The sequence below is a fragment of the Plecotus auritus genome (assembly GCF_963455305.1).
Source record: "Plecotus auritus genome assembly, chromosome: 6".
Taxonomy (NCBI): domain Eukaryota; kingdom Metazoa; phylum Chordata; class Mammalia; order Chiroptera; family Vespertilionidae; genus Plecotus; species Plecotus auritus.
In genome coordinates, this window is record NC_137773.1 from 105837000 (window position 1) to 105852155 (window position 15156).

The 15156-nt window shown below is 44.8% G+C and overlaps 1 protein-coding gene across 1 annotated transcript in view; it reads left to right on the forward strand.

The window, feature by feature from the left end:
- ELAVL1 (ELAV like RNA binding protein 1) overlaps positions 1 to 14371 on the forward strand; it is a 42268-nt gene extending 27897 nt beyond the window's left edge. The window contains exons 4-6 of the mRNA XM_080673734.1: positions 984 to 1137; positions 6475 to 6700; positions 9528 to 14371. Of these exons, the coding sequence (XP_080529860.1) occupies positions 984 to 1137; positions 6475 to 6700; positions 9528 to 9852 (705 nt within the window). The 3' untranslated portion in view covers positions 9853 to 14371. The remainder of the gene's footprint in view (positions 1 to 983; positions 1138 to 6474; positions 6701 to 9527) is intronic.
- Positions 14372 to 15156: the final 785 nt, after the last annotated feature.

Consider the following 15156-nt stretch of genomic DNA (forward strand, 5'->3'; position numbering starts at 1 on the left):
ATAGCTCATTGGCTGCATGTAAAATTTAAAAAAAAGAGTTCATCTTTGCTCCTGTGTTATGGTTTCAGGCTCCTCATCACATCAGTTTTGTGACCCTCAGAGAGAAAGTTCTGCAGTCCCCACCTTCTGGAGCACACGGTTCTCTTGTTTCCTCCCCTTCCGCCTCTGTCTCTCTGCCTCCTCACTGAGTTCTGACTATGTTGGGTGTGACTGAGCCCCATTTCCCTAGATTGCCCCTTTGTGGGCAGAAGCCTTCCTCCCAGCTTCCCCTTCCCAGTGAGACCTTGGTCCCTCCTTGTGGCCTGTAGGGTCCACACAGCTGTCACTTTTTCTTCAGAGACTTTTTTTTTTTTTTTTTGAAGAAAGGACCAAAGACCTTTTCTTACCATTAGCCCCTGCAGCCTCTCCTCACCACCTCTAGTACATACATGCCATTTTCTCTAAGCCACTACAAAAGTTCATGTTAGGCATTCTTCAAGTTTGCAAAACATAAGCCTAAAAGACCTAAAGTCATTTAATATTGAATAGTTGTGTGTGGAACTCAGGGCTCCCCTAGCACTCACATCCCCATCTGGGCTCCTGTGGCGAGCTTGCCTATTGGCAGGTGAATGTTACATTCCCAGCAGCACCCAGCTTTCTTGCCCACCACTCCTCATAGGCAGGTCTTGTTCCCAGCCCAGCTCATCATCCAGAGAGGGATAAGGCCTTGGTAAGTGCACAGGTAACAGGGTTCAGTCCCTGCTCTGCCACAAACAAACTGTGGACCTTCAGTTACTTTGTAAAACAGGAATAATATTCCCTTCATTGAAATGTGAAAATGCTGCCAGCTATCAGCTCATTGCCTGGGAAGCTGCCTCAGGTGATGAGTGTTTGTGTTTTCTCCCACCATAGGTTGGCTTTTTCTCACCCCAAAATTTAACACCCTTCCTTGATGCTTTGGCCACACACCTGTCCTAACCCCCGAAAGCGGTTTTGTTTTCAAGGTGTCATATGCTCGCCCAAGCTCAGAGGTCATCAAAGACGCCAACTTGTATATCAGCGGGCTCCCCAGGACCATGACCCAGAAGGATGTGGAGGACATGTTCTCTCGATTCGGGCGAATCATCAACTCCCGAGTCCTTGTGGACCAGACGACAGGTACAGAGGTGGCCTGGGATGCACAGTGAGGTTTTCCTCTAGGCCAGGGGCTGGGTTTTCTAGGGAAGACAGATCATGTTTGATTTTAAATGTCATTAGTTGTTCCACCAATGAAAACAGAATCAAAATGATATGACATAGGCATTTGTTCTATGAGACTGGAGAGATAAAGTGGCATGAAAGAGCCCTTCAGTCAGGCTGGCATTTATGGTGAAAACACCAAGACATTGTGGTAACAAGACATACCTTCCCTTAGGCACCCAAATGTCCCAGCCTGGCCTGTGAATGGGTTACAAGGATTTGCTGCTATTCTTATTGCAGGCATACAATGTGTGATGTGACAGTCTTTACTCTTGGTCTAGGCCTTTTTGTCCCAAAACTACAAGGGTGACTGTTTTGATTATTTAGATGCCCCACCCACAGAACTCAACAGTGGTGAATTTTACTCGCTGATTATCCCAGCCCCTCTCAGGTCATCTCAGTTCAGGACATTAGCTACTTGGGCTTTGCTGAATCAGCCTTGGGCAGGCAGACTGGCAGGAAGCTGGGCTCTGGCCCTGACTGTGTGGCTCGCATGCCCTGCTGGCCTGGGAACTGGGATTAGGATATCCTTTGCCAAGTCCTATGCATGCCTCCAGCTGGGGAGCAGAGAGCTTGGGCCATGCCCTCTTTTGGACTCCTCAGAACTGTTCCTGCCAGGAGTGGGGATCTGCTGACAAACTAGAAAGGAAGCTTCTGCCTCCGGAGCTCAGTGAAGCCGGTAGAATTGTCTGTATTTGATTTTTATGTTCTTCCTACACAGAGTATTCACCACCCCCTTGGCTGTGGTATTAAAACTAATATTGGGTAATTAGGGCACAGGAAGTCATAGCTCTAAGATGACCTCCCCTTTGCAGAGCAGACCCTGGAGAGCAGATAGGTGGGGTCACACACATTTTTTCACGTTCCCCCCAAGCTGTGTGCTTTGGGGCATCTGGCCTTGTCCCCTGCTCTCCTTTCTCTAGCCCCAACTGTGGAAGCTGAGATTGGTGCCTGCTGAAGCCTGGCCTTGAGAGGAGTGGGCAGCTTGATTGCCCCCGGGGCCTGAGGAGGAGTAGCAGCTTGTGGAGTATAGTCCACAGGCTCAGGTCACTGGCATTTCATGGGAGCTCTGGGTATACCCCTAGTCTGGCACAGACACCAGATTATGCTGGAGTGACATGAGTTCCACCCCATGCATATTGCCTCCTACATTCTGACCCTTTGCTGGAGGGTAGGGGGTGGGCATAGGGTGAGGATACCATTTATTTGGGATAAAACCCCCTGGCCTGCACCAGATTAGTTTCCTAAAGCCCCCATTGAGAGAAAATAAATGCAGTCAGCTGGTCAGTGCATGTATTTATACCCAGCTCCACCTGCATAGGAGTGTCTGAGTGGGTGGCCTGGGGACCCACCTTCCTGCTTCCATGGCCCTGCTTTTCTAGATTGCACAATGACTGCTTTGCCTCTGCTGATCTCTGTCCAGCACTGCTGAATGGGGCCTTGCTCTCTCGAGCCCAGCGACCTTGAGAACATACCCCTGGCCATGTAGCTTTTGTTTCACTTCTGTAGATAGCTCCCTCAGCCATTTGCTGGGGATTTGGCCTCCTTTCCGTCTGCAAGGCTTTTATCTCCTAGTGTTGGGAGCAACCCTGAGGCTCAGCTGTGACCTTAGGGTGGTGTACTGGATCTTCACTCTTTCTCAGGCCTCCCTGCCAGCCTCTGCTACTTCAAGGAAGGAACTAGGACCCCCACCCCACCCCTTTTCTGTTAATGGTGTCCTTGCAAGAGGATAGGAGGGAAGGGAGAGATGAGGGGCTCCTGGACTCCCCCACCCAGCCCTGCTTCCTGACCTGGGGCTATAATTAGCAAAAATGTGAGTCCCCTGGGGCTGAAGGCTCCCTTCTTCCCCTTGCTCTAGAGGAGGGTACCCACCCAGGGCCCCTGTACTGGGACCCCATGGAGCCACAAAGGAATGAGGCAGAGAACAGCATGGCAGACAGATTTGCCTTCATATGATATGATTTTTAGTGTTGAAGAAAGGGGAAGCTCTCTTAAGAAACCTTTACATCCTGAGCTAACAGAACTTAATTTTTTAATTTTTCTTTGATTTATCCATTTTAATTGTGAACTTTATAGTTTACTCATTTGAAGATTGTGCCATTTATTTGTCTCTGCTCTTAATTCTAAAAAACACTAGCGGAAAAGAAGGATCTCTTACCCTTTGAGACAGCATGGAGGGACCTAGAGAGTATTATGCTAAGCGAAATGAACAAGTCAGAGAAAGACAAATATCACATGATCTCACTCATGTGGGATATAATGAACAAAATAAACTGATGAACAAAATAGATCCAGAGACATAGCATAGAACAGACTGTGGAATCTCAGAGCGGGCGGGGAATGATCAACCAAAGAACTTACATGCATATGTACATAACCCATGGACACAGACAATAGGGTGGTAAAGGCCTGGGGCAGGGGTGGGAGCAGGTTAGAAGGGGCAGTGGAGGAAAAAAGGGGACATATGAAATACTTTCAACAATAAAGATTTAATTAAAATTTTTTAAAAATAAATACATAAAATAAAAAACACTAGAGGGAAAAAACAGCTATCTTCAGAAAAGTGTAGATTCATCACATTAGTGAATTAACATTTTATTGTGTTAAATAACATTTTCTCGGGTTTTGTTCATTGCAGTCGGGAAGTTTTCATTTGAAAGTCATTTTACAAAATCAAACAGGGAAATCCCACTTGCACACATGCTCTCTCTGCTTGATCTTGAGGTTTTATAAATAGAATAAAACCATCTCCCTGAAGGCAGCTTCCTGTAGGAGCCAGCCAGCTCCAACTTTCAGCATTATTTATCTAAAGTTAGATTTTGTTCACGTTTCCATCTGTCTAAGCTATTATTCATGCCCTTTAAGAGTGAATAAAAACAGTATTTTCAGGTGTTCTTTTGAACTGAAATAAAAAAAATAAGCTCAGGTTCTAGAATTTTCTGGGACATACATGTGATTACAAGGTCTGATCTCACTAATTCAGTGAGTGTCTTTGGCTGTGTGAATTTTAAAGAGTCCTGGAGCCAACATGGGGGCAGCCTTCAGACTGCTAGGAGCTTCTGTATGATCTCCCAGGGCACTGTGCTTGGGGCGGGGGGCTAAACTGGGACAGGGAGCTTCCCAGTTGGAGTGTTGTGTGCTTTAAGACCCAGCATGGGTTGTCCACAATATGTTACAGTTGTAAACAAAGAATCCTTGGCCTGAGGGTCCCTGACTATTCACTGTGTGCTTCAGTGGGGCCCACAGTATCACATCCAAGTCAGGCCCCAACATGGGATTCCAGGCCCAGAGAGGTGTCAACCATGCTTTGCAGTGACACTTGTCATCTGATGTGCCTGAGTCTCTCTGTGCTCCTCCAGGGCCTCAGGACCAGCCAGGGAGACCCATGTCCCATGCCCATCATGGGGGAGGCAGTTGGTAGGAGGGACCCTGTGGGAAATGGTAAGGAAAGCTACTGGAACATGGGAGCTGAATGGGGGGACATCTGGTGTGCTCACTTAGCTGATGGCCCTGTAAATGGCAGGCAATATGAAAGTGACTAGCATAGCGCTATCGACCACAGCCATCCCACCAGTTACACCTGTGACTCCAGCCCAGCAATGTCACCCTCAGACTGGCCCTTGCTGTCACCTCTCCACTACATTTGAACCTTCACTGTGTGTTTTTTGTTTGTTTGTTTTGACCCCCTGTTTCTTCTCAGGAGAAGGAGCAAGGCTCTTCTGTGACTCCAAATTCCCTCACCCCAGCCCCACCCCATTCCTTAAGTTCTTCAAGGGCCAAGATCTCCTCATCATCCCCCCAGACCCAGAATGTGGATGGACAGGGTGTTGGGGGCAGCTGAACCCTCTGCTACCTGGTTTGCTCAGGTCTCACACTTATGCCAACTGACCAGACACTGCCTATAGCAGTTGGGCCTTAGATCTCAGGCAGCCTGGTCCTGTATCATGTTTCTGCTCTGTTGAGGGACTCAGCTTACCTAAAGGTGCCTCAGTCTATATAGCAATAAAAGGTACTTTCTCGAGACAGATGGAAGCCACGACAGGGGCCCTGGCCCTTCCCATACAGGAACAAGACCAGGTATGGAGTAGGCCGAAGGCAGGGAGGGACTCTTAACCTGCCAGGCAGTCTATGGGGAACTGTCAGCACTGCTGTGTGTGCCTGGTCAGTTTAGGGGGAAAGAGTGAGTGGCATCACTTGATTCTGAGGGCAGTTTGGGGCCCACAGGAGGTTCCAGGATTTTAAAGTATTGAATGAGCTGATGGCAGCAGGAAAGTGCTGTTTGGGTAAGGCTTGGTTACTGGGACTCCACGCCCTTCAGGGATGAAGGAGAAGGCTGAGCTGGGCACCTAGTAACCAGGGATTCTGTTGGGCCCACTGGAAAGGCAGCAGGCTGCAAAAGCCTGTCCGGGCTATGAGTTCAGGTTGCTCCTTATTCTCTACAGGCCCTCAGAGGCACCACTGCTCCTCAGGCACACTGGGAGGGCAGGGCAGGCATGGGGGTGTCCAGAGCCCAGGGAGAATTCTCAGACGCAGCCCTGCCAATCCTGGTTGCCTTCCCTCCCCAGCCCATCTGGCACCTACACCACAGTGGGTACCTGGTGTCAAAATAGTGATGGGAGAGGCGGGGTGTGATTGCTTCTAATGTGGACATCTGTCACCAAAATATCTTTTGGCACTGAGTCAGAAGAAAGTCTGAAACCTTAATTTTTTATTAGTCATTGTTGGGGTTTTTTAATTCTTTTTTTTTTTTTTTAGAGAGTCATAGAACTATTTTTAATCGGATTATAAATATCCCTTCATTCTTTTTTTCTTTTTTTAATCCTCACCCAAGGACATGCTTAGAAAGAGGAAGGGAGGGGGAAAGAGAGGGAGGGAGTGAGGGAGGGACATCGATCAGCTGCTTTCCATATATATTTCAATGAGGGCTCGAACTCGCAACCCAGTTATGTGCCCTGACCAGGAATTGAACCAGCAACATTGCTGTGCACAGGACGATGCTCAACCAACTGAGCCACTCTGGCTGTGCTGTCCCTTTATTCTTAAACATGTTTAGCGTTCCCAAAATTCACTTCACACAGAATAATGAAACCTTGACCCAGGTGGCTTGAGCATATTTAGGTTTAATTTTTGTCTGTCTCATTAAGTAAGCATCCAATTTGAAGCACAGTAGACTGACTTGCTTGATTTTTGTTTTTCAGTTTTAAAAAATCCTTGCATTTTTCCCCCTAACTCCATTTTTGTTGGTTTGTTAAAAAGGTTTGTCCAGAGGGGTTGCGTTTATCCGGTTTGACAAACGGTCGGAAGCAGAAGAGGCAATTACCAGTTTCAATGGTCATAAACCCCCAGGTTCCTCTGAACCCATTACAGTGAAGTTCGCAGCCAATCCCAACCAGAACAAAAATGTGGCGCTGCTCTCCCAGCTGTACCACTCGCCAGCTAGACGGTTTGGAGGCCCCGTGCATCACCAGGCACAGAGATTCAGGTGGGTCAGGAGGGCAGTGCTCTCATCTACCTACCCAGTCTCTTCCCACCATGGCTGGCAGTGCTTTGAAGGCTGTTAGAGCCTCACTGGCTGGGTAACCACACACAGTGGGAAACACTGGGCATGCCAGGCTGATCACATCAGAAGGTTGCACTCAGAATCATTTCATGTCTCCATGTCCCCACCTCCATTATAAAAGTGTCCATATGAAAGCCATCTCTTTCCAATTGAGTGTTGTCTTTAATTAGAATAAAAAAGATGATGCCAGCTCCAACCTGAGAGAGCGAGTGATAGCACTCCAGCATATAGTTTCTAGAGAGATAAGAGTATAGCCGTGAGTTTAAAAGATCATTCCAAGAAAACATGTATATATAACATAGACACAGACATTTGTGTGGTAATAGCCAGAGGGAAAGGGAGGTGGGAGCTAGGTATAGGTGGGCAAAGGGGGAAATGAGGAAGGAAAGAGACATTGCTTGGGACGATGGGCGCATGGATGCAGTGTGTAGATGATCTTTTATTGAGTTGTTGTACAACTTGAAACCTGTATGGTTTTGTGAACCAATGTCACCCCAATAAATTCAATTAAAAAAAAAATTCTAAAAATATATGCATCATTCAACTCCGTAAGAAAAGGATGCAGCTTTAGGTATGTTAAGTGATAGCTGTTCTCCTTCCTGAGTTTTTAAACAGGTTTTAGGCATTTGGTCATCAGGCCTAAGGCAACCCTTTCTCATACACCTTGTGGAATTACTTTGATATCTAAATACTGTATGCCTTCTGTTTAAAAGCCCTGTCCAGAGTTCTCAACCATGTCAGGTTCTATAGCTGGCTCTCCTAGTTACTAGACAAAGGCAGGGGAAATGCCTTCAGACAGAAGCAAGTATGGAAGTAAATCCAGTGTGGAAGTCAGATAACACAGATCACCTCACTACTGATTGTGATGAGTGGATGGCAGTGTTCATTGAGTTATAGTACCTGGCAAACCAGGGACGGTTGGAGGAGGAGAAGGGGGCCTTGGTAACAGCAACAAGGAGTAGAAAAGAAAGGGGAGACCAGAGGAGCCAAACTGCTGGTTAGGCAAAGAAGGGATCATGACAGCCAGAGGAACAAAGCAAAAAGAGATGGAAGGAAGTAGTGAGTGGGAGAGGCAGGAGGGAAGATTTACCACCAGAAGGCAGACTAAGAAAAGAATAAGAGAAAGACCCGGAAGAGAAGAAAGTGCCTCTATTGTTATCACATTGGGGAAAGAAGGGTCAGCTCTCCTTTTGTGCCATGGAGAAGGGAGTTAGGGGTGGGTTTCCTGACTGTCAGGATGAAAGAAATCAGCTCCAATTGGCAAGAGAAAAACCTTAACAATAATTCATAAGAATGAGAATCATGTCAATAAAAGGCAATAAAATACTTTCTCAGATTATTTGTAGTATAATAGCTACATAAGGAGGTTAACTATAATAAGTCATGTCCATATTGGGTACCTATAAAACTTGGAGAAAAGTATGTCCTTTTAAGGGGTCCTTTTAAAAGTGGGAATCCCTTTCCAGTTCTCATTGAGAACCAGCTGGGTGCCTTTTCTCATCCCCATTTCAATGCTGTTGTGGTCTCACTGTCATCCCAACAGACTCAAGATCACTGACAAGCCACAAGTCATGTAGCCAACTCAGGCGTTCTGATGCAGGCTGTTTAAAATTATTCGCAAGAAGTCAAAGCCATGGCCAATAATGTGTCTGGATTCTTCCATACCTGTGTTGAATACAATCCTTGGATCAGGGGCTGGTCACTCTGCCAGGGGTCATGTCTATCGAGAAAGTGAATTTGTTTAATGGCCCCTTGAAGGCACCCCCCTACCTCTATGTCAGCCCCATAGCTCGAAGCCCGGTTTTATTTTGGAGATGTAGTACTTCTCCGTTTGCATGGTGTGGCTTCACAGATACTATATCACAGTCAAATCTTTTTAAATTGACCTGAAACCATGACTTTTTAATTTGTGAACCATCTAGAGGGCCACATGGCTTCAGTAACAATTTTATTATCTCCCTTAATCCTTATTGCAATGGCTACACATTGATAGAAAGCTTAGTTTTGATGTAATTAAAAGTGTCACTTTCAATTACATCAAAATGTTCCACATTTTTGGTACAGTTCAGTGACCCTGCAGTATGGCCCCTGGCCCTTCTGGGATGTTATGAGCCAGCAACGGAAGGTTCCCAGAGCTTTGGGAAGGAGTTCCCTTATGCTGGCAGTGGCCCTTCATCGGAGCATGTGTAACCCGGACACCGCTTGGCTGTGAACCCTTAGAGATGGCAGGTCATGATCAGGGAAAGGTACAAAATTTGGAAAAAGAAGAAAAAAGTACAGGCCTCCCCAAAAGATACACATGCAGTGTGAGGAAAGCGTTTCCTCCAGGGCAATTTGAGGGTATAAGAGCACCTCAGAGGATGTGGAGAGGCTTCCATCCTTTAAAATGTGGGAAGCACAGAAATGGCAAACAGGAACCACACACACACAGTGGGAAGAGTGGAGGAAGTGGTTGGTCAGCCACTAACAGGCCATCATTCTGAGTGAAATCAGTTGAGGCTCTGAACTTCCACAGGCACCAAGTGTCTCAGAGGCGACTCCCTTCCTCTGCCACCATATTGAATTCCTCTCAGTTAAAAAAAAAATCTTGCTTGTGACTGGTGGGGTGTGGCAGCCTTGAGAACTCCACCCCTGGCTGATGGGAGAGGGAAGGGCCTGAGCCAATCCCGCCTGTTCCCCCAATAGTGTTGGCATGCTGGCCAACACTGACCTTGATCTTGACCTGAATGCTGTGCTCTCTGTTTGCTAGGTTCTCCCCTATGGGTGTAGATCACATGAGTGGGCTTTCTGGTGTCAATGTCCCAGGAAACGCGTCTTCAGGCTGGTGCATCTTCATCTACAACCTTGGTCAAGATGCCGATGAGGGAATCCTCTGGCAGATGTTTGGCCCCTTTGGCGCAGTCACCAATGTGAAAGTGATTCGCGACTTCAACACCAACAAGTGCAAAGGCTTTGGTTTTGTGACCATGACAAACTATGAAGAAGCCGCGATGGCCATAGCAAGTCTGAACGGCTACCGCCTGGGGGACAAAATCTTACAGGTTTCCTTCAAAACCAACAAGTCCCACAAATAACTCACTCATGCTTTTTTGTACGGAATAGGTAATTCAGAGTGAAGAAGTTGAAACTTTTTTGTTAGTGTACAACTCATTTTGCGCCAATTTTCACAAGTGTTTGTCTTAGCCTAAATGAGAAGTGAAAAGGTTTTTATACTCTGAGATGCAACCAACATGTTCAAATGTTTGAAATCCCACAATGTTAGACCAACTTTAAGTTTCTTAAGTTATTTTCTTTAAAATATATATTAAACAGAAATCTAAGTAGACTGCATTGACTAACCAGTCCCTCGGGATGGTGGTGAAACTGAAGCATGCTTTAACTTCTAAGACTGTCTAACACCCACTTCATTCGGTGTCTCCACAAACTGGATAAAAAAAAAGAGAGAAATGACCTTTTAATTTTCGTTTTTAAACTAAAGATGTTAGACAGATGCTGAGTGTGCGTTTTCTCAACTGCTTCAACATTTTAAGCAATTTCTGCTTTGGTTGACATGAAATTGCTTCCCCAAGCAGGTCCCATTGCCACCTTCCGGTCACTCAGTCCTGGGTTCTGCCGAGTGGTCCTGACAGTGGCCGAGGGCCACCACCAGGGATGGGGCCACAAGCTGGGCCAGGCCCTCTAAAGGAGGACACAATGTTTTCTAAGCCCAGACATCAATGGGAACGGACCAAAGAGTTTCAGGGAAACTCCATATATTCCTGAATCAGATCTAAGCCCCAGGCACTCCTGAATATGTGTTGCTACTCTGACATTCTGAGTTCCTGTCCACACATTGCATGCACAGTGCCCCACACATCAGATATTGTTGTTCACAGTCATTTCTCCAGTTTCCAAAAGCATTTAACATAGCTCGAATGCATAAGATAGCTCTATTTTTAATAACATGAACATTTGAGCATTGTATTTCTCATATCCCTTCTTGTGAGTGCTAGACTTTTTTCTACTTTAGTCGGATTTTGTTTTGAAACTTTGCTTTCATATGAACATTCAGCAGAAAAGTACTTACTTCTTGCCAATTATCTATTAACAACAACAACAAAAACCTTTGATTTGTAGTTTTAAAGATTAACCCTCAAAAAAGTTCTCTTCATTATTGCTTTGACATTTTGGGTTGTTCTGTTCTGTTAATTTTCTTTTGCTTTTTTGTGTTTTTTGTTTGTTTTTACTTTTGCATTTAAGACCATTAAATTTGATTTTGTTTTGCTCAAATTTTGTTTTGTTTTTTATTTTACCTTTTCTTTCTTTTTGGCTAGGCGAGATACAGATGGCCCAGCATTCAGGGAGGATATATAAGAGCTTAAGGAACAAATACTTGCCTCAAGACAAAGCATTTACAAATCTGTCATATAGGAATGTGCAGTCACAGATGGTGTGTTTTTAAAATGGGGAGCCAGTAGGGAGAATCTGACAGGGCCTGCGAAGTAGCCAGGGCTAGGTCTCCGGGCAATTCCTACGGAGCATGATCCGATTTTTATAAATATCTAGTGTACAGTGAGAATAAAAAACAGAATAACTTAGTACCAGCAGTTTTTAACTTTGACACGAGACTAAAACGTAATAATAGGCTGTTTTTTAGTTATTGAGATCATGGAGTTGCAGCATTATTTATCTATCTGTCTGTCTGTCTATTTATTTAAGTGGGGGAAAGGCCAATAGGCACAGCCTTCTCCAGAAAAGATCAGTGTTCTGAGAAGCCCAGGAAAAAAATTGGAGGCTATTACTCTCATATTTTCTTGAGGGGCTACCAGATGCTTGCATTATTCTCCCAAATTTAAGATGTTGCCATGTCCTTTTCCCACACAAGGCCAAGTTCATATCTTGAGGCCTTGTCTCATAAGTTGCCATGGAGGGCCTCCTCCCTCCAGCAGAATTTCCCAGATCCTAAGTCAAAGCCAGCTTGCGTGCCTCCTAGAACCCAAAACATGGAGATTGTCCCCAGTATGTTGTCCCAGAGTGCTCTTCACCCTGGGACTGGCATGTGTTTTTGGAAAAATAAGCCTTTCAGGTGGTACAACCTTGGGCCAACATTTTCTCAGAGATAAGATTCCCAATTCTGAAACCGACCCTTTAATCTCATTGACACACATTCCTGTCAGCCCTCACTTGTGCTCATTGTCTTATAAGGATAATATAAATGCAAATTGAGATGATGGTGGGCTCGCACCCAGCACCGCAACGTCTTTCCTCCCCTCCCTTTTATTTGAACCACATTGATTGTTCTGATATTAGGTCAGATGAGGAAGAGATGTAGAATACATATGAGCCTTTGAAAGTTGAATTTCTCAGGTCATTAAAATTCTCCTGTTACATGGTCACCTCACCACTCTTTGAATAACCTTCTAACTAAAAACCCCAATGTGTTTTTTTGGGAATTTTGACATATAGGTGTGTGGAACAATTCTCTTTTTGACATATTCCTCCTGAAAAGCAGTTGTCACTCCCATCCAGGTACCAGATGTTGGCCCTGTGTCTATAAAGTTCATTACATCTCTAGGCTTGTTTGCAAAAGGAAGATTTATTTTTTAAAAGTCACAATCCAAAAGAAACCATTTTTCAAAATTTACATTTTTATTTATATTTGTATTTTGCAAAATGAGTGATTTGGGAATTTCGATGAAAAAATAAGAGTAGATAAAGTTAATTTATCAGAAGTTTGGTTTGGTACATAAATACCAAAGAAGCCTTGGTTGAATTCTCTTTTGTCCTATAACTGCCCTAACAGTTGTTTGCTAAACATCTCCCAACTTGTGGACCTGGTTCCAGTTGAGTTCTCTTGTTTTTAACCCTTGGCTTCTGGAGCTTTTCAGTGGAATATGCTAGGCCATGATCTTCTGCACGGCTGTGCCTCTTACCAGCAGGTGGGGCTGGATTGGCTGTGCCATCTTTGTTCAGAAGGTGAGTCTTTCCCTTGCCAAAGGCAGCTGACTTAACTTTGGAGAGTCTGCACTTGGTGTTAATGCTAGAAACCCAGCATCCAGGGTCTGCACCAGTCTGCTGCAGGAGTTGGTGCCTCTGAGCTGGCAGCTGAGAGGTCCCTACTGGATCAGACAAGTAGAAGAATCCTATGAAAGTTACTGGCAATAACTTATTCTGGTTGGCCTCCAAACTAGGGCCATTGACTGACCTGAGTCCACTGTTGGGCTTGAAAATCGGTTAGCATCACCCAGCTAGCTGTTCCATTTTACATCTGATGCAGCCTGATTTTTTTCTCTCTACCTTTTGCAGCCTTCCTGTGTTGGATAAAAAAGGAATAAGAATAAGCTGTCCCTCAGCCCCCACCCCAGTCCTCCACCAGAAATTCTTCCCAGGACCTAAGGCACCTCCCTCCCTCCCATTTATCAGATTCCCAGACCAGCCACCAACTGAGGTTGCAAGTGCTTTGTGTTGAGTGGCATTGCTAATTGACCCTTTCTTACAATAGCAGTAGAACTTGGATCCCAGATCTTCAGCAGGGTTCAAGGTTCTAAACCTTTTGATTTGCCTCTGACTTCTAATGATTGTATTGTATATTTTCCCACAACCTTTTGGTGACATAGTTCAATTTTCTGCTTGGTTGTCTTTAAAAAAAGGAAAATTTACTTGTAAGTCACCACCAGGACCTATGTTAGGCTAACCAGTGGTCTGAGCAGTGATTTTGAGAGGACTGTATTTCACTCCCCCATACCCCCAGAAAAGAAAGCTTGTCCATTGGTTGGGACCACCTCGTTACCATGTAATGTTCTGTTTATAGTGACTTGCTCTGGGGGAGGGGGACTTTCCTGACTGGTCCCCATGTTGTACAGTAGATGAGTAGACATTTTGTATATTAGTGTTTTAAGTTACTGATTTGTTTTATATGAAATAATTTATTTTTCAGATACCATTTTTCATTTTAACTTTGTTTTTACATGGGTTTGTTTTCAATAAAGTATGACACTGCTGTCCAAAGTCAACAATAAAATGAATCCCATTGTGTTATTTTGAGGATGCTTATGTAACTAGCTTTTTTTTATTATTATTATTATTAATTTTCAGGGGGAAAAAAAGCCCTCAGTTTTCCATCTTCCTATTTCCCTTTTTATCCTTGTGAATAAATGTTCTTTAGTGTTTTAAGAGGAAAAAGCAAACCTAGATTTTGATAATACAGAAGATTTCAGATTAATAAAGAAGCTTTGAAAGAAGACCATTTTTCAAATTTTAGTGAAGTACGAATATTTTTTGTCAATGGCTTTCTCAAAAAGAATGAAACTTTTGCACCATTTTCAGAGTTTTTATAGAGATGCCAAATTGATATATTTACATGTAATGGAAACATGAAAAAGTTTTATTAAACAATTGTTCATAGCTGTGTAGACATTTTAATTCAGTTTCCAAAGCTCTCAAAGCGTATTTTTGGAGTACGGAGTGATAACAGTTTGGGATATGATTCCAAACATTCGATTGTCCAAATACTTAGTTCTTTCCACAGGTATCAGGTTTGTGTTAAACACTGTATGTGAACTATGACTGGAATTCTGTGATATTTTGGTAATAAATGAAGTGGGATCATTGAGACGTGGTGGTGTAGGGTGATGGTGTGTAACTTATAAGCAGCGAACACTGCCAAAGCGCCAGCTGGGGTTGCAGGTGACTTCCTCCTAGTTATACTTGGGCTGCCCTCTGCCAAGCTCACCCTGTATGCCAGGTATGGCCTTGACCCATGTGAGGAGGTAGGGGACCCTCGGACAGCCCAGCTTGGGGTATTGAGGGAAAGGCACCAGAATGTCCTCTGTGACCAGATCTCCCACAACCCTCTGCTACACAGATTTTGCCCCCTCCCCTGGATACACAAGCCAGTTCCCTCCCCTCAGAGACTCAGAGGCCCCTCTTCTCCAGGTTCAAATGATCTTGGGCTTTCTTCGTTATTCCTGAGAGTTTCCTGTCCATCTGCTCCTCACTCCTGAGCCCTGTGGCCATTCTAAGTGTCCTGACACTAATCTCCTTGGTGATGGGAAAGTAAATTCTGACTGAGAGGCAGGATGGAGCACAAGGATCTTGGGTTTGAATCCTGGCTTGGCCCTCTTCCCAGTGTGCATTGGGGGCAAGACACTGACTTTCCAAACCTCAATGTGAAATGGGATCCTTAACACCCACCACATAGGATTCTTAGAAAAGAAAAATAGATCAAGTAGGTGCTGCACTTAGCACAGCTGTTCTGAATCCAAGAAGCATCAGAAGCGAGGTTGGGGTCAGCAAAGAGGAGCAAGCCCCCACGCTGCCCGACAGTCATTGGGCTCCACTGAAACCTATAGATGGGCCTCTTCTAAAGTCTCTGGTTTTTCTTATGTATGTGTGTGTGT